The 25,776-nt window shown below is 26.9% G+C and overlaps 2 protein-coding genes across 3 annotated transcripts in view; one reads left to right on the plus strand and one right to left on the minus strand.

Moving 5' to 3' along the window:
- The window catches only part of LOC122502045 (ankyrin repeat domain-containing protein 6), a 208,774-nt gene that overhangs the window by 8,226 nt on the left and 174,772 nt on the right, over window positions 1–25,776 (plus strand). The window lies entirely within an intron of this gene.
- Window positions 1–25,776, minus strand: part of LOC122502053 (protein pinocchio) — a 65,350-nt gene that overhangs the window by 6,377 nt on the left and 33,197 nt on the right. The window contains exon 2 of the mRNA XM_043611923.1: window positions 2,775–2,844. Coding sequence (XP_043467858.1) covers window positions 2,775–2,844 — 70 coding nt within the window. The remainder of the gene's footprint in view (window positions 1–2,774; window positions 2,845–25,776) is intronic.

The following is a 25,776-nucleotide window of genomic DNA, read 5'->3' on the forward strand; positions in this document are numbered from 1 at the left end:
GAGACATGAATAAATAAAAATGTAATTTTAATAATTTGTAAATTCTCATTCTTTTTTTTTTTTTTTTTAAGAAACTCGAGACAGATAAAAATATTTAAATTTGGAAAATGCAGTCTTTTTAAATTATATAATATGTAGTTTTTATATTTTAAATACTAAATTATTCATATTTTTCTTTTTTTTGTGAAAAATTATTTTTTTAAATTTACTGTTTTAAATTACAATAATTTTTCTCTTTTTTTTCATTATAATTGTCGAGGGGAATAATTATCAATAAATTATATTGGAGGAAAAGACAAAATTTTTTCTTTCCTTTTTGTTTAAATTAAACCTTGAACTTGAAACAGTATTAAAGTTCATAATATTGAAAGTATAAAAGAGAAGCGGTAAAAATCATAAGTTTCTCTCACGCGATGATAACATGAATAAAACGTAATAAGATTTTTTTTTCTCCTTGCATGTATATATATATATTGTACATGATTATTCATTGAATGTGCAATTTAATTTTTCAAGTGTATGTTATATGTTTCATTCCAATGAACTGCAATTTCCAAACATTTCATTTTTTTATTTTATTGACGTGAATAGGTACAAACTTTAAATATTTATAATTAAATAAATTAAACAATAAATAAATTAATGTTATATTAATTAATAAATTTTGTTAATAAATTTTTTTAAAAAAATTAAATAAAGCAAATAAATTATAAATACAGGAAAGAAATTTAATTACAATAAAGAAATCATCCAGAGAAATTTTTTATTTAAACCAAATATAATTTATTTGAATCAAATAAAAGTATAGTTATCAAACGAAATTATTTTTTTTTGTTTTAAATAAAAATTTATTAAAGTAAAAATAAAATTTTTTTCTCTACATAATTCTTATTAAATTTAAATAAAATCCTAAGTAATTAAATTTTCCACGAATAGGGTTTTATATACATATATGTATATAAATAATTTTATCTCCTTGAAAGTCTCAATATGTTAAAGAGGCACGTGTTCCTAACGTTTCCGAGAGAAGATGACCTCTGTCAATATAATTATTCAAGCAGTAGATAACGTTTCTTTTCTTTTTTAAAACAAAAAAATTATAATTTTTTCCATCACATGATTTAGATGATAATTAAAATAATTCCGCGAGACAGTGTCATTAAACTATAATGAAGTTGCGAGCATAAATTTTTTTTTTCATTTTTGAAAGCAAAAAAAATTTTTTATATAATCATTAAATTTTTCTAAAAATAATAATAATAATAAAACTATAGAGAATGTAATTTTTTAAAATAATATTTGATTGATTTATTAATTAATTTGTTTAATAATATTAATAATTTCAACAAATTCGAATTTAAATTCTCCATTTATAAATAATATTGTTATTAATATTTTTATAATAATTTATTATATAATATGATAATTACATTTCGTAACAAAAATATATAAAATAAAGAAAACAAAATAAATATAAAAATAAATTGCGATAAAAAAGAAGAAACAATTACCAAAGTTTTTAAACATTTCTCTATTGTTTTCCAATATATTACATAATTTTTCCTTCTTATTTTATTTTCATTTATTATTATTTATTTATTTATTTATTTATTATTTCCTTTTAAAATTTGTCAATGATTTTTTCTCCACGTTTTTTTTCTATTTTAAAATTGATAACTAACTTATAAAATTTTCTCTCCTAATATAATCACGAAATTTTACACGTGCCTTTAAATAAAAGCGAGTTTAAAATTTTTTCGATAAGTAAATAAAAGAGGAAATTGTACATTATTTTTTATTGTATTTTACTTTTATCATACACGTGTGTCTTTGAAGTTCATAAAGTTGTGGTTTATGAAGGAAAAAAAAATTATTGAATAACTTTTAGAAGTTGCTCTGGAAAAAAAATTAATAATGTGGTAAAAGTGAATGTCATTAATCCGCTGCTAATTCCTCGTGCGATTATAAAAGTTTATTAACTGTGGGAATTTTTTTTTTCTTAAGAATAAAAGTTCTCGAGATTTTAATAATACTTTTTTACAATATTAGTGTAAGCTAGTAACATTTTTTTAAGGAATAAAAATTTTCCGTAAGCTTCTTGAATTTTTTTTGTGTCCTTCGAAATTATATTTAAAAAGTTCTTCAAATTTCTGTTCACAAGTTTTTTATGAAAAAAAAAAAGTTTTCAAAAAGTTGTTCAATTTCTTTAAATTTTTATTCAAAAAGCTCGCTTCGAATTTTTATTCTTGTTCTTTAAATTTTCAGTCACAATTTTTTCAAAAATGTTTTTATTCAAAATTATTATTTCAAGTCCTTTTAATTTTTATTCACAATTTTCTTTCTTTTCTGGAACTATTTCTCTGGAGAAAAAAAATACAATGAAAATTACTACGAGAGGTAATTTTATACACTTTTCAATCAATAGAAAATTTAAATGAGTATTGAAAAATTCTTGACGTCTTTATTAAAATTTGACGTCACTGTTGCAAATATTATGCATTCCATCACAATATAACTTATCTGTGTCATTTTTCAATAAATTCTTAACGCAAATCATTGGCGTTTTGCGGTAAAAAAATTGTTTATAAATAAATAAATTTTAAATATTGCTCAAAAGGAGAAAACATACAAAAAACATTTTTTAAGAAAAATTTTTTTGCTTTATATTGGAAATTTACAAAATAATTAAAAAAAATTTTTTTGGAAAATTATTTAAAAAAAGGGGATTTATTAAAAAAAAAAAAATATGAGAGCGTAGAAAATTTGAAGCTTACCCATGACGAGAAAGACTTTCATTAGCGGATTGAACAGATGTAACCGACATGTTTGCGTGACAATTGATAACTGAAACAGAAAGAGAAGCCAACTGTCAATTTCAGACTTCTTCTGCTCATCTATCAGATCCCTTCCCCTTCTCTAACACTTTCTTTAATAATTCGCTGATAAAACATCCGGGGAAATACATTTTTTTAAATGAGAAATTAAATACATTTCTTTATTTCATGTAATTTTTTGGACTTTTTGCACTTTTTCTGGTAATTTTCCAAAACGTGCGATTTTTTCGATTTTTCTTCCAAATATTGCAAGGAAATTCCATTTTTTTGTGTAAAAAAAATGGAAATTATTTTGATGCAAATACAATTTAATTGATTTAAATAAAAAATATTTGATTAAGTAAATAATTATTTATTATAAGTAAATAATTATTTTTCAGTAATAGAAAAGTAACCGTTTATTTGAATCAAATTTTTTTCAGTGTTAAATAATTATTTTCCAGATAAATTTTTGAAATATATAATAAAAAAGTTCACAAATAACATGGAAATTTTGTAAAAATTTATTGAAAATAATTGATTTTATTAAAAGTGTTTTATTAACAATTTTGAAATTTTTTAATTGCGAATTTTGAGAATAATTGAATTATTTTTAAAGCTAAAAATATTTTACTCAAAAATTTTCAAATGGAAAATTCCATTTTTAAAAATTGGAGTTAATGAAAATTCGCTTCAAAAGATTATATATTAAAATTATTAAAATATTTTTAAAGAAGTTTTTTTAGTATACAAAATAATAATAATTTTTTTAGCATAATTTTTTAAAATTCATTTATTTTCAAAATTTTCAATTTCCGCATTTCCGAAAATTAAAATAAATTAAATCCTAATTCGGCTGAATTCAATTATTTTTTGCAAAATTTTTTTTATAATAAATGAAAACTTCCTGGAATTAGAGAAAATTATTTCGAAAATTCGACTAAAGTGAAATTAAATTAAATTCTAATTGAGATAAATTTAAAGAAATATAATTCAAATTCAGTTGAATTCGAATAAATTAAATTCCAATTCGGCTAAATTTAAAGAAATTAAATTCTATTTTTGCTAATTTAAAATAAAATTCCAATTCGACTGAATAAAAATAAATTAAATTCAAGAAATTCGGCTAAATTCAAATAAATTAAATTCCAATTCGACTGAATAAAAATAAATTAAATTCAATATGTTCGGCTAAATTCAAATAAATTAAATTCCAATTCGACTGAATCAAAATAAATTAAATTTAATAAATTCGGCTAAATTTAAATAAATTAAATTTCAATTCTGCAAAATTAAATTCTGATAAAAATTTGCTTTAAATAAAAATTCTCAAAAAAAATTAATATATGTAGATCAATCACGGATAGAAAATGATTCTCAAAAAGAATCTCTGGGTCGGATTCCAGGGATAACAAAATGCAAATTTGGCTCACGGTCAACGACCTTCTGAAATGTTGAACTTGGCCCTGTCTTTAGGCAAAGAGACAAGCTTCTTTTTCCGGATGTCTTTTCAAAACGAGCTGTAATATTATTAAAAAAAAAAGAACTCGAATTTTTTTGAGAAAAAAATTTTTTTAGCAATTTTTTTTTTTTTTTTTTTCTTAAAAAATATATATTACGAAAATGAGAGTAAATTCACAAATTCGTTATAACAATGACGTGTTATATATTTGGTATTATATATATGTAAGAAGCTTTCTTTCAGAGAAAGTAAAAGTGGAACGCAGTTTGCCAAGGCAGTACACGTATGTGTTGAAACAAAACCAGACGTCCTCCAATCGCTTCTGAATAGTTCTGAGTTACTTTTAGTTTAATTTTTAATGAACAATATTTTATATAAACTCTACTATTTATATTGAGGTGATTCATTAATATATTTGGGTGGAGAGAGGGGGGGAATACATGTTTGCAATTCGAGAGACAAAATTTCACTTTTGTCAAATAGAATTTTTATTTAGCTGAATTTTTTCGAAATTTTAACTATAAAAATTTTATTCTTCACTGAAATTCAATTATTTTTAGGAATTTTACTAAAATTCTTGGGGAAATTCAATTATTTTCGCATGAACAATAATATTCATCACGAGAATTCAATTATTTTCAAAAATAAAAAAATTCTTCGTAGAAATTCAATTATTTTCTACAATTGTATTGAATTTCTCGTGAAGAATTGAATTATCTTTTTTAATAAATAGAAAAAATTTTCACCAAAAATTCAATTATTTTCAAAAATTAAAATAAAATTCTTTGCAAAATTTCAATTATTTTTATAAATAACAATATTCATCACAAGAATTCAATTATTTTCAAAAATAATGAAATTCTTTGTAGAAATTCAATTATTTTCAATAATTTTAACGAATATCTCGTGAAGAATTCAATTATTTTCATAAATAATAAAATTTCTCTTAGAAATTTTATTATTTTCATCTTAGAATTTCAAATATTTTTAAATAAATTTTTTAAAATTATTTAAAATTTTGTTTAAATAAATTCCTCGAAAAATGCAATTATTCTTAAAAATTTTACTAAAAACTCGACGAAAGAATTTAATTTTAAAAAATATTCAATTATTCAATAGTATAATAAAATTCGTTTTCAAATTTCCCAAATTTTTTTAAGTAATTCTGCAAAAGAATTCTTGGTAAACAATAAAATTTTTTACATAAAAATAATAATAATTTATTTGAATAATTTTTAGAGTGATCCAGAATATTCTTTTCGTAAGAATTCAATTATTTTTTAAAATTTTTAATGAAATTCGTCAAAAAATTCAATTATTAATTATTTTATTAATTGTACAGTTTTTAAAGATTTGCTCGAATTATTAAAATAAATTTTTAAATAAAATTTTGGCGCAAGAATTCAATTATTTTCATAAGCTATAAAATTGTTCAAAAAATGCAATTATTCTTAAAAATTTTATAAATAAAATAATATTTTATAATAATAAAAATCCTTCAAAAGAATTCAATTATTTTAAAATTTTTTATGAAGCTCTTTATAAGAATTCAATAAATTAAAAAAAATAAATTTTAAGAAATATTCAATTATTCCAAAAAATTTCAGTATTTAAATAATAATTTATAAGAATTCAATAAATTTTAAGAAATATTCAATTATTCCAATTTTCTGTATTTAAATAATTAAATTCCCGAATAGAACTTTCGAATAAGAATTGATTTAAAATTGAATTTCATAGTGAGAATTTTCAAAGAAATAATTAAATTTCACAAGATTTTTTTAATTTAAAACTTTGAAAATTTTCATTGTTGTGAAACTAATAATATTTAAATTTATTAAAATAATTAAAGTTTTGAAGAATTTTATTTAAAAATTTCAACAAACAAAAATGATTGAATTTTATAAGAATAATTTGTAATTTTTAGTAATATTTTTTCAAAAATGCTTTACATTGAAATCATTTAAAATGTTTTAATTCCCGTTGAATATTTTTTTTAAGGAAATAAGTTTTTCCCCTAAATGTATAATTTGAAATAAAAAATTTCAGCTATATAGGCAATTTTTAAATAAATGCAATTTAAAAAAAGAACGTGCGAGAATGAAAATGATTTCATAACATCAGTGTATAATATAATGATATACTCCCAACTAAATAATTGAACTTGAATAAGGAATAATTAGTACTGATACTTATTTTTTCTCCACTATTGATAATTATATTTTAATTAACCTTTGAAATATTAAATATTACTGAGATTGCTGCATTCGAGTTCATTAATGCAATTGAACCGTAAAGCATAAGATAATGACGTTTTTTTTTTCTCTTCTTCTTTTTTTTTAGTCATCCTATCGCTCACATGTGCGTGTTATAAAAAGAAAAGAAAATCATCTTCAATATTTAATATCGAACTTCTATATACAACACCTGCACTGCAGATTTTATTTTGAAAAAAATGCGTGGACGATTCGTCATCAAGAAACGTCATCTCTCTTACTTAGTGTTTCGAGATTTTTAAATAGCAACATCCGTTTTACGTAACTTTTGAATAAATTAACAGAATTCCCCTTCTTATCTTTTGTTATTCATTATGTCACATATTTCAATTTACATATATAATTGGCCAATTAAGAAACTAAGTTATTAATATTTAAAATTCTAGTTTTTGCACTTCTTTTAAATCATCAATTTTTGATCAAACATCATCAAACTCATCAATATTAAAATAAAAATTTTTATAAATTTCATAATTTTCACAATTTGAAAAATTCAAGGATTCAAGAATTCAAGAATTAGGAAACAAAAGATAAAAGTACAAAAGAAGGGGAAAAAAATATAAATATTTTTCATTACAAAAGAGACACGTGCTCAACATGAATAAAGTTATTTTAAAAATATTTGATTAGCAAAGCATTTAGTTTTGCACACAGACTACTGAGATTTGCCTCAGCATTAAAAAAAAAGAAGAATGATACAGATGTGCAAGAAAAAGGACACGTGCTTTAAAAAATGGCACGTGTAATTTATGATAGAGAAAGGATTCTCATTCCACGTGCCAATTCCCACTCATGATCGAGTTTCTCCTTGATTTTATCCTTCGAGGATATCTACTGCAAGCATAAATTAATCTAAAGTTGCAAGCGTTTTAATAACTAGAGACTATATTGTGAATACTTTTTAATGAGATTCTCAATTCTAAAGTATAATATAAAAATTAATTTCCAGTTATTCTGTAAATATGAATTCAAGGAATATAATATCCGACACAATTTTTTTTCTGCCCCCGCAAATGTCAAAGTTCAAGAAATGAAAATTCTGCTTTCGAGGAATTTTATTTCTTAACCCATTTCTTTTTTTTTTTGGAGTGAGGAAATATCGACAGTTAAAAATGTTACCTTGACATTTTCCCTGGCCCCATTGAGAAAATGCGAAGGGTTATTTAGCCTCGATTGCCCTCTTAGTTTATCTCAGCCCTTTTTAAGTACTTTAAATGAGACACGTCCGTTTACTACGTGTTTTAATCACGCGAGAACATGCGGATAATACTAATCTAAAATGGGCGATGGAAATGATAAAAGCGAAACTTATGAAAATTGCGGAAATACCAAAGATGTAGTGTCACGGAGAGGATGTAGTTTTTTTTTTCTCGAAATTCAAAGAATTGTTAATTCTAAAATTCTCAGAGTTCAAATGAACTTATTTCTTCTTGAAAATTGAATTTTTATTACTAGAAAAATACCTTCACTATAATTTTAAATAAATAACAAAAGTTTCAAAATGTAAAATTGAAGTTACCAATTTTTATGACTGAAGCGAGTAAAATTAGTTGTTTTATTCCAAGTACATATTAGTGAATTTAAAGTATAGTGCACATTCTCAAAAATAGAAAAAAGTAACTTTTAGTGTCGGAAACAAAAAAAAATCCAAATAGTGGAAAAAAATAGTAAATAGTAGGTTTTAGTAGATGAGTAGAGTAAAAAGAATTGGATTTCGTGGAAAAAAAATCATTTTCGACGCTCAGCGTCGCTCAACGTCGACGCTAAATTTTCAGGGACGTTAAAATTAATCATTTTGTTGAAACTACTTTTATTTAAAATTAAAACACTGAGAAAAAATTTGATTAAATTTAACTTTTTGCGCAAGTGAGATTTAAGAACTCTTTCGTCTCTCGCACAAGAGACTTTGAATTTTGGCAAGTGGCCACAAAATTGAACCACGTGATATTGCAATTTTTACTCGACACAAAGACAAGAATAGAGCACGAAAAGGGTATTGCAAACACGCCCAAACGCCAGTCTGGGCTACTGGTTCAACCTTAATGCATTTCTATATCACAAACTTTATTTATAATTAGAACTCGGCTGTCTAAATTCATTCCAAAAGATCTGTTTTATTTTGCATATAGAATTATATTTACTGCATTGTTTCTAATTCGTGTCGCACTATAAGTGCTGAATTACACGAAATACCCGAAAATTGCCCTCTAAAATTTCTAACGTATAGCCGAATTTTAGTCATTAATTCTTTAGAAACAGAAAAATTTTTTATACAGTGGGTCTAAAAATTCAAAATTGATTTCAGTCGATCGATTCAAAAATCGAATGATAGATTTTTTTTTGAAGTGTAGGATTGTAAAAAAAATATATACGTTCTTTGTACGTTACATCAATACACGTTTCGCTGAACATGACCTGGGGTTAAAATGTGAACTTTGCCGTACAGCAGATTCCCGGGCTTCAGTTATGTCTGGGTTCAATGCGCATGTGTCGTAGAATTACGCCGATCGTGTATGGTTATATACATTATATTAATACTTATAGACAGGGGCGTAAATAATTCTTTTTAAAGAATTAAGGCCATGTTCAAGTTTCGAGTGCGGCATTGAGTTTCATTTTTGAGTTTCGTTTCGTTGTCGAAAATAAAAATTTTACCTTGAATCGGAATTTTTCGGTTGTAAAAACTTTTTCTAAGCATCTAAAATCACAGATTTCTTAAGGATATCAAAAATTCAGACAAACAATGAATCAAAAGTTTTGCCTCGCAACACTTTTAATTCATTGTTTGTCTCAATTTTTGATATGCTTAGAAAAACTATGACAATAATCAAAAAATCAATTCTTTTTAGTCCGAAAAAATTAAGCTTCGATATAACTATTAGAATACAAATCATTGAAAATATAAAGTAAAATAAAAATGATTAATCAATGAATCCAGTGATAGAGCTGTTGTAGTTGTAAACATGACCTTAATTTATTAAAATAATCATTTTTGTAAATTTTGTAATTTAAAAAGTAATAATGAAAAGAAAATACGATTCAAAAATTTCAATAAAGTGACATTGGGATTCGAGTGTGTGGGTTGATGGGAATTTTCCGGTAGTGGGATTCAATGATAATCGTTACGTTCCTGTGGGTGTAAATGTGTGTAACCCACATGCGTGACCCCTCCTTGGCGTCGCGACGAGATTCGTTCGATTTGCCATGCGAAGGGGGTTGAAAATGAGGTCGACAACCCTGTAGACAAACCAAGACGCGGGGGCGAATCTCGATATCGACCGGAAACGGAAATTCTCATTTTTTTCCCTCTCTCTTACGCAAAAATTTGTTTACTGGTACAAAAATCTTTGGAACAAACTCGAAAATGACGAAAGTAGCACTTAGTTTGATTAATTAGTGCTACTTGTAAATAGAAATCAGTTTATGATATTTTGGTCCTAAAATAACGAACATAACCTAAAGCTTTCAAGCCCCTGATAAGTTAGCGTCGTTTGCGTCGACGTCGAGCGTCAAAAATAGGTTCTTTTTCGCGAAAATTGGCAATAATTTGATTAATTATTGCTATTTGTAAATACAAATCAGTTGATTTCTAATATTTCGTTCCTAAAATACCGAAAATAACCTAAAACTTTCAATCCCAGAAGGCCCCGAAATTAGCGTCAACGTTAAGCGTCGAAAACAGGTTTTTTTTTCCAAAATCGGAAGATTTTTTTCGCCTATTAGTAAATTGAACGAATTAATTTAATTTTCCAACCAAATTTTAATCATAAAATAGAAATTGATGACCTGAATTATTATCTCTAATTTTAGAATAAAAAATTGATGTTTAAAAAATCGCTATCAAATCGATCGAATAATTTTTATTCGATACTTGATTTATATACATTAAAATGATGATTTATTTTGTTTATTTAACCTTACGTATATCGTTCACTTTTTTTTTCCTTGTAAGCAATTGATGAAATTTACGATTATGCAAATTTTATGCATCATTTATTATCTGAATCGGTAAATTTTTTTTTAAACTTTACAATTTTTTTCCTTTAAATTAAATATACACATTTTTTCTTAAAATTCCCTTCTTTAAAAAAGAGGAATTTCTTAAATAACAGAGAGAAAAAAAGAGAGAGAAAAAAACATTTATGCTACAATGTTTGCTACATTCGTGATTGGAATATGGACCATTATTTTCAATTGCGCTTCTAAAGAGGATAAAATTGGTCTAATTTTCGACATAAAGAATTTTGCAGGACAAAGAACCACGTGTTTCAACACGTGTACCAAGGGAAAATGCGTTGTTTCTTCTCTATTATATTTCTTTTATGTAAGAAGGTCTTCTGAATCATTTGAGTTTCATCACTATTTTATTCGCAAGGACTTAATTACGTTGCATTATATCTCTAATTGTATTTCAATTTAGAGAAAGAAAATTTTATTTCATTACTTTGTTCTGCTTTTGCCTTGTCGAGAGGAAGAATTAGTCGCCAAAATAGAACTTCTATTGTATGAATTCATTTCTTTGTTTAGTTGTGCGAAAAAAGACAATTCTACCAAAAGAGGAAGTTTCGAAAATAATTTAAAAAATTCGTGTGTGATTATGAAATTTTGCATGACTGTTAAGAAACGATCTGAATGTTGCAACTCCAGAGCAAAAATTTCCCAATTCCCCGAAATCTGAAATCGAGATTTCGTAAATCATTCTCGATAAAGAAGCGATACTCTGTCCTACTATAGTGTATGCTAATAAATTTTAAATTTGTAGTCACTTTGCTTATATTTATGTTTAGAAGGTAAAATTTATTTCTAAGAACCAAGAAGTATTCTTCCTTATTGTTCGGAGTATTTTTTCGCACTATGATGAAGTGATGTTTGGAGAAAAGATGTTTGACGCGTAGTTAAAAATTGAAATACCAAAGTAGACAATATGATTGATATAACGGAACTGGCCTCGCGATTCTTGAGAAGCGAAACGACAAGGTGTGACCTCTTTGCCGCTTAAATGCGTTGTGAATATTACGCAGGTGCGAACTTACTCATATTTTAAATATTTTTACATAAAAATCGCAATATATCTCTGAAAATCTCATAGAAATTTTCAAGAAACTGTTTATACGGAAACAATACACAAAAAGGAAAAGAGGAAAAGTTGACAATTAGTAAATTTTTACCACATAAAGTTAGATAAACATTTATTCGGAAATGCACAAATTGACACAAAAAGTCCACTTCTCTAAAAGTTACAATTAATCATTTTTGCATTTTTATCCGAAAAATCGCTTTCAGTTTTCAAATCATGAAAAAATAATTCCATGTCGACAGAAAACAAAACTGACCTACGTTACCGAATACTTGTTTTTGCCGCATGGCACTCTAGAAAGAAGCCTGCAGCAGTAGACGGAAATGGAGGTCGAATTAATAAAGAGAAACAATGCAAAAAAATTAGACTCGCTTTTAGAATACTTTTAGAATGCTGCACTAATTTTGATTCTTTAACCGAATTTGCTAAACATTTTTTTCGGACATTTAGCCAAAAGACATAAATCATTGGCGAAAAATTCTTTATTCGGAGTGTACAGTTCCTGCACACGCGGGGTTTTGAAAACTGACCTATGGTGTCGATGGCAAGTTTTGCCGTTCTCTAGGGTCAGCAGGTAGAGAGACAACGAAAGAAGGGTGTCTAGAAGACTATATTTCCAGGAATATTTCTTATTTACATAAATCCACAAGAATACATAGTAGCATTAGAATATTTATCATGAAGCATAAAATAATATTTCATCGGATTAGATCAGGTAGTTCTAGAATGGAAAACAAGTCAAAGTGTCAACGGAATGGTCTCGTTTATGTCGTCAAAGAAAAAATTTATCGTTAAAATTAAAATATAGGAGGAAAAATTACAAACTTCCGTTTATTAATGTTTTTTCCTCTTCCTGTTATTCCATAACAGATTGAAAATAAAGTTGATGTTTTATCCTCTTAAAAATTTTCCCTGTTGGAATAAATTTGACCCCTGCGGGATGTGTAATGATTTTGTATCACTTTTTGGTACATGTGAACAAAGCTGAAGGATGCAGTTTGTACACCTTTGGGTCGAGAGTATTGATTCTCACGGTCCTACTCCTCTCATTTCATCACGGGTACAAAGTCTTTTCTAGAATCATTATCATTCGAAAACGTTTATCTTTGAAACATGTTGTCCTTATCGTCACTTTTGTTATCATATTTTTTTTCTAACCATGAATGGTTTGAGTATAAAGATCCAGCATGCTTAGGAGGCTAATTCTAGTTTTAAAAATATTAATTTAGGGTCTAATGTAAAGTAGAAGAATTTTGGGGAAAATTGATAAAAAACTGCTTTGTATTAAGTAGAAAAAAATGTATTAATTTTATTGAAAATTTGAAGAGTGTGCATCTGTAACGGAAACGACGCTCCTACTTTCTCTTACAACTGTGATTGTATGTACTGTTCACAACTTTTTCCCCGAAACTCTTTCACTTTACAAAAACCATGCCAGTTATAGTATAGTACAACATGTCTTACTGTTGTTTTATACAAATAACAATTTTTTCGAAAGAATCCAAAATAATTAAGCTGAGAATTATGAGATGAATGACATAATTGGTTACGAAATCCTGATGCATACAATGTTCTTGTTCTTTTATTTTTTGATCTTCTATTCTTTTTTCAATTCTTGTATAAATTATTGTATAAACTCTTCTTTAAATTCTATTTGTCAATAATTCTATTAGTCTGTAAATTTTGTTGTTCTAAAAGTTTATCTAAGTCCCTAACAGTTTATCCTGAATTTACCTTTAATGTTGTCTTTATTATTTCGCAAATCATCGACATTATTTCTAAATAATCTCAAATTCTTCTTAAAAAAGAAACTGTCTTTGAATAATTTGTTTCGATAAGAAGGGGAACTAGATTCGATAATTGTCGACATATATTTTTCGTACGCAAATGAATCGGGTAATTTTCAAAATATTTTCTCTTGATGATAGTCCAAATAGGGGAAATTTAAAAACAAAACACATTCACATGATCTTTCACAACACACACACAACAAAATTTGAAAGTGTTTTATATAATTAGACTTACTTCTTTTTATGAAATCCTAAAGGGACACAAAACAAACGTCACTATTTTTTTTATTCAAGGTAGCACACGATTGACACTAACCAAAAAAAAAATAACAACCTTTCTTTTGTTTATATTATTGTTGAGTAATTATGAAAATGGAGAAATACAATCAAAAATGGAAAAATAAAACAGAAGTATATCCGCAAATGTGTGCTGAAGTCTCACTGAGGCTTACCGCGCGCAACACAAATCTTTTATAAGTTGAGGTGCGGGCGGGGTTCCAGGGGATGTTGAGGGAATAACTGGTGGGGATAGAGATTTGGCGGGGATAAGTGGGGGTAGGTGAGGAAAAGAGACAGACGCCTAGCGTCGTCTCTACCTCCCTCGACCCCTTAGACGACCCACTCTATAATTGCGAACAGCGAACCCGGCCGTTTGTTGATGTATAAATTAAGGGAGAAGGGCTTCTTATTTATATTGTAAAAAAAGAAGAAGAGGAAAGAAAAAAATGGTAAAAAAAAACATTGAGTATACAATGTTGTCTCTGAAATTCCCCGTGCGAAATTATATTTACCGAAGATAAAGAGAAAATCAATTTCTCATCGATATTTTATTACGTCAGCTATTAAGTTTGCTGAGAAACAAAGAGAAGCAATTATAGGAAAATTGAATCTATTGGAAACTATTATCATTTAATTAAAACGTGATAACTTTTTTTTTAAACAAAAAACAATTGCGATTGTTTTGTTTCAAAAATAAATATATGCAGAATCTTTGGCTTTAATTGCGAATACGAGCCAATGGGCGGAAAGCAAGATAGCGCACCAATCGGGACGAGTTTCGAATTGATGCGCGCGCATCTTGTCGATTTAAATTTGGCGCGAAAGTGAATAATATTCAAATTCAAATTAAGTAAAACAGGAATTAATATAATAAAAAAATATAATAAAACAAATATATTATATTGTTATATATTATACACTATATTATATAAATATTATACAATATATTATATAATATGTAATTATTGTATAACATTATATTGTTATATTATTTTTATTAATTGGAAAGCATTGTAATAATAAGTTAATTCATAATTCTATAAATAAAATAATATTATGTATATTATATATTAAAATAAACTACATAATATTTAATGTTAATTATTACTATAATATTAAAAAAAATAATTAAAAATATTATTATTAAAAATTATAATTTTCCTCTTATTGTTGCGACTTTAGATTTTGAAATCTAAGAAAAAAGGTTAAATTGCGAGAAAAGGGGGAGGAGGGGGGAATTCGAAATGGCCTTAAGAAATTTTATACACATGAGAATAACTATATTGTTTATAATCTGACTCAATTAAAACGAAACTGTTTTTCCTTCTGGAAATGAGCAAATTTTGCTTTAATGTCAGTTGTTTATTAATAAAACACACGGTAAATATTTCTTACTAAAAATAAATTTTTCCCATTTTCAAAAGTTTATAAGATGAATACATAAAATGATGATTCAGAAATTCTGCAAATTTATTTTTCATTTTACAATTCTCAAGAAATGCTTTATAACTCTTTTTATCTTAACATATTGTTCTATATATTGGTGAGTAAATTAATTATTTTAAAAGAAAATTTACAATAAAAAAATAACTAATGGAAACTTAGAATTTTGTACACGGAGAGACCGAGATTACTAATTTTTGTATAAAATCACACTAGAATTTACTATATTCACATTGCAACCACCGGAAATAAGGGGACTTTTTGTATTTTTTACTATTTTCTACACTAAGTCACTAATCCCGACAAATGTTCACCAAATTAGCAAAGTTTCTTACTATTTCGTCCAATAGTTCCAAACAACTGTAGTAAAACTCAGAAACATTGTGTACGTAAAATTACTATAGTCGTTGTAAATGCAGAAAGAAAGAGTGAAAAGAAAAAATACGGATTTTTGTCGCCGGTTTCCCGTCAATTCTTGACTAGTGGAGGTAAACTGGAAGGATTTTTACATACACAGACACACACACTCACACACTTATATATTTGTTTTTGGATAAATATTTGAAGACACACACATGTTTATTTCACTTATATGTATAGACGCGGTTAATTAATACACTAATACACAACTGCACGCACGACAACGAATTTCACTGAAAGTATACATCTTTGTTTCCTTATATATTGAATGATGAAAATTTACAGCACTTACGAGAAAGCAGTTTACTTTTAACAACTTATTATAAGACATACTTCTTGGGACAGGAATAAATGCAAAATTTATTAATTTATAATGGTCAATTTCTGAGATACCGAACGACCTACGTTTCACTTTATATTTAATTATTGTAGATAATATCCAAATTTATTTTACATACGCGAAACATAGTCACTGTCAATGATCGGAAGGCATCGGCTCATTTACGGAGATTGACGAGGTTAGCAACCAATAGAAATACAGGCGCCATATGACTGCACTCGCTAGCCACACTTGCTCACCAAAAATTACTACAGTGGATAGAAGATTTTAGTGGAAAATGTTTTCATTTGTCAGATTTTGTCTAATTAAATTAGAGAAAACTATAATCAATTTTCGCTACATTTACAACTCTTACACAAAATATTAAAACTTGCTATTTCAATGTAGCAAATTTATCTATTTCTTTTGTAAATTTATCTAATTCTGTAGTACATTATGCTAAAAGTCCCCTTATTTCCGGTCATTGCAACCGTTTTTAGTAATTTTTACGAATGTGGGTCTCTCCGTGTATTCAATAGAAAATTAAATAGAAATTAGTTCAACTTTTTATTTTACAATAATATTTACATTTTGAAAAATTGAATTGTAAACAAATAGATTTAAAAATTCTCAAAGAACTTTGTCAAAAATGATTTTTTAAATTATTTGAATCAATAATTTCAGTACATATTTGAGACAATAAAAAATTTTAGAATTTGAATTAAAAATTCATTAAATGAAAAAAAAAATTCAGTATTTAAAACAGTAATATTTCAGTATTTGAAGCAAATACCATTTAATTGAATTAAATAAAAATTGAATTGAATAAAAATAAAAATTTGAATCAAATAAATTATTTTTCAGTTGTAGAATTTATTTAAACTGCCATCAGTGGTTTCAATTATGTTTATCGTGTTTTAAAAATTTTCTCTCTCAAAAAATTTTCATTTCGAGAAGAAATTATAACAACTAACAACCTTCGAATCTAATCATCGCGTGTCATAAAAGGAAATCTAATATAAAAAACAAAATTTTAATAATTATTAATGTGATATTGGTGCAATTCTTCTTTCTCAAAAAAGATCATCAAGGTCTCAGCCTTGACATTTAAGTTCGATTACTTTATACTGCAATACTTTTTTTCAATAAACATATTGTTTATATGTTTAAAAAGGAACGTGCTATGGAATTTTTATTCTTCTATTATGTTAAAATCGAAAATATTCGCCACTAAATTGCGTACAGGAAAACAAAATTTCAACCAACTATTATTTGATTTAAAGAAAAATCTATTTGTCCTAGAATCTACTAAATTATTTATTTTAAATAACAATTTTATTAATAAATAGTTTGTTTGAATCAAATAAAGTTTAATTTTGAGCCAAACAAAAAATCTTGTTGCTTCTGAGTCAAATCTTATATCTGGGTGTATAATTAATACTAAAAGTAATTAATATAAAAAATAAAAAAATATTTAGAAATTTGATTAAGTTCATTTAAATAATATATAAAAAAAGAGGGGGAAATTTTTAATTATTTGGAAATTATATTCTTTTTGCAAATTTGTATTTGTGTACACGTGCCTTTGTAAATACACAATTATAAAATCCATGGACAAGTTCCGATAGCCAGCTGTTATGTTACGCGATAACGACTGGCATTGTGATAAAATCCTCGAGACATGCGGTGGCGTCGAAGGGCCGTGAGATACGACCATACCCAGGCGAGAACTGACGCTGGATTCAGGCTTTACGGAACCTTCGTTGAGGCTTGGTCAACATTGATCAAGCCTTGGTGAGACGGCGGAACGAAGGTTGCTTCTAGCTATAATGTAACACTTATTTAAGACTGACGCTCCAGTCTTTGTTGTAGATTGGCGTTCAATGTTCAATCAATGCTGCGGAACCCTAATGCAGGACTGAAACAAGGCTGCTTCCACTGTTCCCAAATTTACGCGTCTCTCGCGCTCATTCAATATAATATGGATATATGAATTGTATATAATAATAATAATAATAATAGTAATAATTATAATTATAATAGTAATGAATATTATTGTTATTATTTTTATTCATATTATATGCGTTTGTTAATTTAATGGCATTAAGTTACTATTATAATAATTATATTATTATCATATAAATAATATATTACTAACAATAAATGTCATTTGAAATAGTAATATTAAAAAAATAATTTTAGTAAAAGAAAACTATTTTTCTGTTAATCGGTACATTTTTTTCTCGATTTTCAGCAGACTTTTTAATATTATTTACAAACATATTCACATTTTTTATTCACAACACAACACACAATTTTATTATTAGATATAACGCTTAAAACAAAGAATGAAAAATATTCGCTCGCATGTGGGATCGAACTCACGCACCCCGCCCCTAACGCATACCGGAAGTCCTAAACGCACGCATTTAAACCGCTCGGCCACAGAAGGCTGGAAGGCACCTCGGCTAATCTACTATTTCAATGCCAGCGCCGTATATTCCGTATATACGGCGCGTCACTCAATATTTGTTCAGCATGGGACACCAATGTTCGTCCCATGCTCGATTCAAGACTCGGTCAATCTTGATACAATATTCACTTTCTTTATTACCGTGTGCACTGAACAATATTAAATATCAATATTTATAAATTATTTATTATTAAAATATTTTTTATGATAATTATATAAGTTAAATTATATATATTATTTTTTTTCTTGTACAGTGTCAAATTATTATTTCAAAGTTTAAGAGTTTCGTTTATCTGAAAAATTATTAGTGAAAAAAATGTTCATTAGGTAGTAATAAATATTTATGCTTAGTAGTTTTACACTAGGATTAACTGTTTAGTAAATATTATCAAAAAACTATTTTTTGTCAAACGCGCGCGACTAAACACAAATAACCTTGAAACTCCAGCATTACCAACTTAACACATACGTTAAACTCTTGAGTTGGCAATGCTAAAGTCTCAAGGTTATTTGTGTTTAATCGCACGCGTTTGACAAAAAATAGTTTTTTATCCCACATGCACAAAAATGGCGCTTTTAGATAGCTGACGACAGGGAGTAAAGTCACTCATTTGTTCGACCATATGAAAATGGCGTCCATTTTCTCCCAAGAGGCAAACATAACAGCTGATCCCATGCGTTATTTTTGCCCTTGGGAGAAAACGGCCGCCACTTTCATATAAGTCGAACAAGTGAATGACTTTTACTCCCTGTCGTCTGCTATCTGAAATCGACACTTTTGTGCATTAGGAATAAAAAATATCGTAAGTAACACGGGAATAAAGGCAGCCAATTTGTTTACGGTGATTTTTGTGACACTCGTTTCGGTCTCGGGGCGCCTACGGCGCCCTCGACTTCCACTCGTGTCACAAAAATCACCGTAAACAAATGGCTGCCTTTATGCCCTTGTTGCTTAATAATATAGTATTTTGATAATACATATTTACTAAACAGTTAATCCTAGTGTAAAACTACTAGGCATAAATATTTATTACACCCTACACGGAGAAACTTTTAATACCACTAATTCTTAAAACTGGTGAGACATTTTAGTATGTTAGGTTAGATTCAAGGGAAAAACGACATAGGTTATAGAAATTGCTATTGAGACTATCAAAAACACTCATTCAGTATATATTTTACAGTTCTTCATAAGGAAACTAACGAAAATTAGTATGTTGTTTTAGAAAGAAAATAATAATTTTTGCAAAGTTGGGAAAGCCATGAATTAAAAAGAAACACAACAAATTAATTGTCTATAGATACTCATAGAGACGATAGTGATACTTGGATCTGATGGTAGATGGCATTAGTGAATGTCACTGTAACTGTAGGTAAATATATTTAACACGACGTAAGAACCTAACCTATATTAATAACGCACACACGCACACGCAAGTAAAGACACGACGATTGGTCACGGAAACCGAAAGATCGCACGATTCGTTAGAAGTACACAGCTGAATCGTCCTTATATATTAAACGAGTGGAAAAATATGTACCTTCGAGAGAGAGCATTTTTTTAAATAACTTTCTAATCAAATTATGTAAATAAGTAAAAGTCGTGGAAAAAATTATGTTATATTGAGGAACAGTTCTTGAATTTAATTTGGCATGAGGAGACATTCACGTTTATTAATAAAAGGTTTTTTCTTTCATACACGTGTGAATTTCAACTTCTTCTTCTTTAGAATTTCAACTTCGAAAACATTAGGGTTAGTTCGCGACGTCAGGTGATGGACTCGGTGATGCTCGGGCGAAATCGGTTAAGTCCGCCCGCAGTCCTTCCAAAATTGGTATGTTACGTTAGAATGTCTGTTATATATTCTATCTATATGTGGAAAAAAGGTTAGAATTACCGTATTATTTCACAAACAAAAACTAGCATTTTATTCTTTTCTAAAGAAAAATAAGACTATTTCTAATGCAGATAGTAATTTTTGTACACCGAAGGTTGCTTAATATATAACGAATTTATCATATTTTCGTATTAATGTTGAAATTATTAGCACAACGCACGAAAAATCCTCACATTCTAACGTACTTTTAGAATAAACATAACCAAATATATTTAATATTATAAGAAAAAGTTTCTCCGTGTAATGAACATTTTTTTCACTAAATATTTTTCAGACAAACGAAACTCTTGAACTTTGAAAACAATTATTTGACACTGTGCAAGAAAAAAATAATAATGTATAATTGAGGGGACGGCTTCTAAAAGGGGATACGCGTGGATTCTCACGTATAAGTATTGACCAATAGTGTAATTTTAAAACAGTTTCAATTTACAAATTAAATGACACAAATTTATACACAATGAAAATGCGCATCTTTTTTCTTTAAGAAATAAATTTATATCTTTTTTAGTTTATAAAATAATGAGCAAAAACTAAATTTTTGAAAACCCAAAAATTTAATTGTTTTACGCCTTTAACTCGTGCTGGCGTTTTTGATTTTTCATATTTTGTAATCAAACAAAAACGAAATTACAGATTAAGAATTCCTGAAACCAACTATATTTTTAAAACTTCAAAATCTTAATTAATAAAAAGTTTATTAATTTTTTCGAAAGAAATTGCAAAAAAAACATTTTTTCAACTTTCAACGCTCCGTTTATCGAGGAAATTTCAAGGTACAAAAAACTTCCAGTGAGAAAGTTTTTTATTACGATACGGACAAGTTTTTTCTAAAATTTTATTAAAATGATTTGGATATTTACAAAGTTATTAATGTTTAAAGCGTTTGGAGCGTCAGATTTCTCGCGCCTGGAACGCATTGAGTCCTGGATTGTTCGTTTTGCAACGCGTTAAAGATGTGTTTGTCAATATAAATATTCACAGTGAATAAAATTTAACGAAATTTATTTTGAACATATTTATTTTATTTTGTTAAATATACAATAGTCAACTACAATAATATTTCTTATTAACTTTCTTATTTCATTTATTTCAAGGTTTCCACTCTTCGTCAAAATGATCTCGTTTACTACATTTCATGTTTTTAAAATAATCATTAAAAAACTCCTGTCCGTTTGGAGAAAGATATCGAACTAAACTTTTTACATCATTCATTTTTGCCTTTGAAATGCCGACTTTTGGTGCGTGTAAGCTTCGCAAATTTTCCAGATTCATTTTTGATTCAATTTTGAAAGCGGAAGGATTTTGTAATCTATAGTTTTCAAAAGTATTTATACTTGAATCTGGTAAATACTGAATTGCGTAGCTTTCACTGATTTTAACATTTTTTGGGATTATTACTTCTTTCTGACATAATTTCTCAAAATTATAAACAATATCATTAGCAGATTCCACCATTGTAAATTGAGAATCGCGAGAATTTTTAATCAAATTGACATATTCTTGAGCCGTCTCTATTGTTTCTAATTTCTTTTTTTTCTTTGAATATAAACCAAAATTTCTGTCACATTGACAGTAAGAGTGACCACGTATAGGGAATATATGCCAAATATCAACGCCAAGTTTAGAGGACAATGTTGATAAAAACGCAAATACCGCATAATTTTTATTTTGACCAGGACATGAATCAGAAAAAAGAATAATCTTTTTATGAACAGTTTTTTGAAACACTTTTTCTATAGCATAGAGGAGAAAACTACATACGGTATTTGCACCTTTCTTAACAGTTCCTTCTAAAAATGAGAACATAAAACTAATATTCGATTTAAAAATATGCACGTTGAACAAATACAACCATAATAACCGTTTATAAAATTGATCAGACACAGGGATTTTTGGCAATTGTAGATTCTGAGCGTAATCAAATTCACAGCAAAGATTATTATTATCTGATAAAAGATGTTTTTTCAAATCATAATATTCTTGCACTTCTGTTTTGTGAAGAATGATATTTTCAGAATCTATTGGATGTGATTCGTTTTCAAAACATGTATTGCATACATCTGTTCGCGGCAATTTAAAACTGTAGTTTAAATTATAAGTAATAAATTTTCTGTACGTACTTTCATTAAAAGGAATTTTTACATCTTGCGTTACAGCGGAATAAAAGTTTAGAAATTCTGCATATAACGTAGAGAAATTAAGTTCGGAATTTAAAAAATAATTTAGTGTTGTTGATTCCCTTGAATAATGTGATTTCTGATGCGGTATGGATTGAAGGTGTATTTTAATTAGTTGTTTCATGTCTTCCGTCAGTTTTAAATTGTGAGATCCATATTTACCCCTCAAATCATGAAAATTATCATTTTCTAGTTTCTTCTTTTGCACGATTTCCAATCTTCTCTTGCCAATATTGAAAAGTTTACAAATAAAGGTTTTGCAAACAGGTACATTTACATTATAAAGAGGAAAAAAATAAACCCACTTTATTAATCGAAGTCGCCTTGTTCCTTTTCTTTTTTGAGTTTCTCTGCACTTCATTATAGTGCTTAAAAACACTGTTTGCCCACTATAATCTTTTAAATTCCAAAATGTTTTAAATAATTTTTTTTGTTCTTCTAGTAAGCACAACTCAAAGCACTTTTCTTTACAGCACAAACTTATTTCTTGAAAACATTTTTTGGGAATCATCACATTTTTTAATGTTACGTACTCTTCCCCCTGAAATACAAGATATCCCAATTATTTTTATCATAGAAATACACATTTATGGTTTCCTAAATTTATTTATATTTCTATATCAGCAAGTAGCAAAAATGTTTTACCTTGCTTTTATTAGTTTTACGAACGTTTTTTCCCCACAAATGCTCATTTCTTTGACGTTTTCTACCTCTTGTAGGTTCCACTAATTTTTCCATAATTAAAACACTTTCCAGGCACAAAAACACTTAGAAATTAAGAAGGTAGCTTTGAAAAATCACTAGTTTTATAAACTACCGAAATTTGCAAGATTCGTCTTAAGGAGACAAACTCCTACTGACATCCGGTTCTTGACCAAGATGTCCAAAACATTTCCTCAATTGTGATAAAAAAATCTCAAAATCCTGGGAAAATTGTATTGGGTTTCACCGAACCCTTTTTTTTGCAGTCAATGGTCGCGGCAGCCGCGATCCATATGGACACCATATTTTTCCGAAAATAAATCACAACTTTGAGAAAAATAGCATATAAAAAAAGGGTTATTTCCTTGAAAAGTGCACATGATAGCAAAAAAAAAAATCTATTGTATGAAAATATCTGTCAAAATACAGATATAAATAAAATAAAAATTTGTTTTAACGTCAAGTATTCAATACAATATATTACAATATAATACAATTTATTTTTCGAATAATTCTGCAATATTTTTTTAAAAAATGTTTCTCATGTTTTTTACTTACAATACATGTTAAAATAAATAAACTAATGCTACTGTTATATAAAGCTAAACGAATCGTCATAATCCATAGTTAGATATTATTTAAAAATAATTACTTTAATAGCAAAAATTCAGTCAAAAATTAAAATAATAATATTTTTACTATTCTTAATAAACATTTATTAGTTAAATTAACATTAAATTTATGTCAAAATAACTATGAACTAATTATTTGTATGTCAGTAACTTTCAACTATTTTTAGCCGATTTTGGCTACTTATTAATGGGTACTTTTTAACAATAATTAATCGCTTTTAACTAAATTGCTATTGCAAATATTTATCAGTAACTTTACTAAAAATGGTATTTCTTTTAAGTAAACAAATGAATAAAGTAAAATAGTCTTAATCTGTTCCAAGCGAACAACTTGGGAATCAATGTATTTGAGGCGCTAGAAATCTGACGCTCCAAATGCTTTAAACATTAATAACTTTGTAAATATCCATATCATTTTAATAAAATTTTAGAGAAAACTTGTCCGTATCGTAATAAAAAACTTTCTCACTGGAAGTTTTTTGTACCTTGAAATTTCCTCGATAAACGGAGCGTTGAAAGTTGAAAAAATTTTTTTTTTGCAATTTCTTTCGAAAAAATTAATAAATTTTTTATTAATTAAGATTTTGAAGTTTTAAAAATATAGTTGGTTTCAGGAATTCTTAATCTGTAATTTCGTTTTTGTTTGATTACAAAATATGAAAAATCAAAAACGCCAGCACGAGTTAAAGGCGTAAAACAATTAAATTTTTGGGTTTTCAAAAATTTAGTTTTTGCTCAATATTTCATAAACTAAAAAAGATATAAATTTATTTCTCAAAGAAAAAAGATGCGCATTTCCATTCTCCACAAACTTCAGTAATTCAAATTGCAATTTGTAATATTTTCAAAAATTGACCTAGTGGACAAAACTTAAACGCCAGAATCCACGCGTATCCCCTTTTAGAAGCCGTCCCCTCAATTTAACTTTATTTATATAAATCTTATATAATTAATAATAATAATAATAATAATAATAATAATAATAATAATAATAATAATAATAATAATAATCATTATTATTAATAAGTTAATAATTAATATAAATATTATACACTAAATAAATATTAATATTTATTTACCAATTGATATCTTGATAATAATAATTAATAATAATTTTTAAATAGTATACAAAATTATCATAAAAAATATTTTAATATTAATTAATTTATAAATATTTATATTTAATATTTTTAAGTGCACACGTCATTAAATAAACTGTCAAGATTGATTCAGGCTTGAATAAAGATCAGATGTTTGAGCTTCAATCACGAAGATTGACCGAGTCTTGAATCGAGCATGGAACGAACATTGGTGTCCAATGCTGAATCAACATTGAGTGACAGTGGTATAAAGACTGCTTCAACACTGGGTTACCCAGGCTGGGCGTTCAAGGCTCAATAAATCTTCAATCCATCGTCAGCATTGGTCTTTCGCGCCTGGGTATGTTTCTCGGCTAGAACCGGCAATGACCTTCTTGAAAAAAAAGGAAAGAAAAAAATAACAGTTTTTGATCAATATAATAATAATATGTAAACATTACCTATTATGTGGTTTGAAATTTTCCCCGATTGCAAATTGTACGGGAAAAAGTTTATTTTATTCAAATGAACGATTATTTCGCGGTCTATTATATCGTTAATAAATATTTATACTTGAATTGACTAATTTTTATTTAAATCAAATAAATTTTTATGTTTTAACCAAAATTTTTAGTATTTTGGAGCAAGAATTGAATTTTGCTTCAAATTGAATTTTATTTGGTATACGAATTTAATTTTTTTTTTGGTACCAATTTGCCTTTATTTGGTTCAAATTGAATTTTATTTGCTTCGAATTGAATTTTATTTAATTCAAATTAAATTTTATTTGGTTCAAGTTTATTTTAATTTGGTTCGAATCTATAATTTCTTTGGTTCAAAGTGAATTTTATTTGGTTCCAATTTGCCTTTATTTGGTTCGACTTGAATTTTATTTGTTTCAATTATTTTATTTTTTGGTTCCAAATTTCCTTT

This window comes from Leptopilina heterotoma, unplaced genomic scaffold (assembly GCF_015476425.1).
Source record: "Leptopilina heterotoma isolate Lh14 unplaced genomic scaffold, ASM1547642v1 Lhet_22, whole genome shotgun sequence".
NCBI lineage: Eukaryota > Metazoa > Arthropoda > Insecta > Hymenoptera > Figitidae > Leptopilina > Leptopilina heterotoma.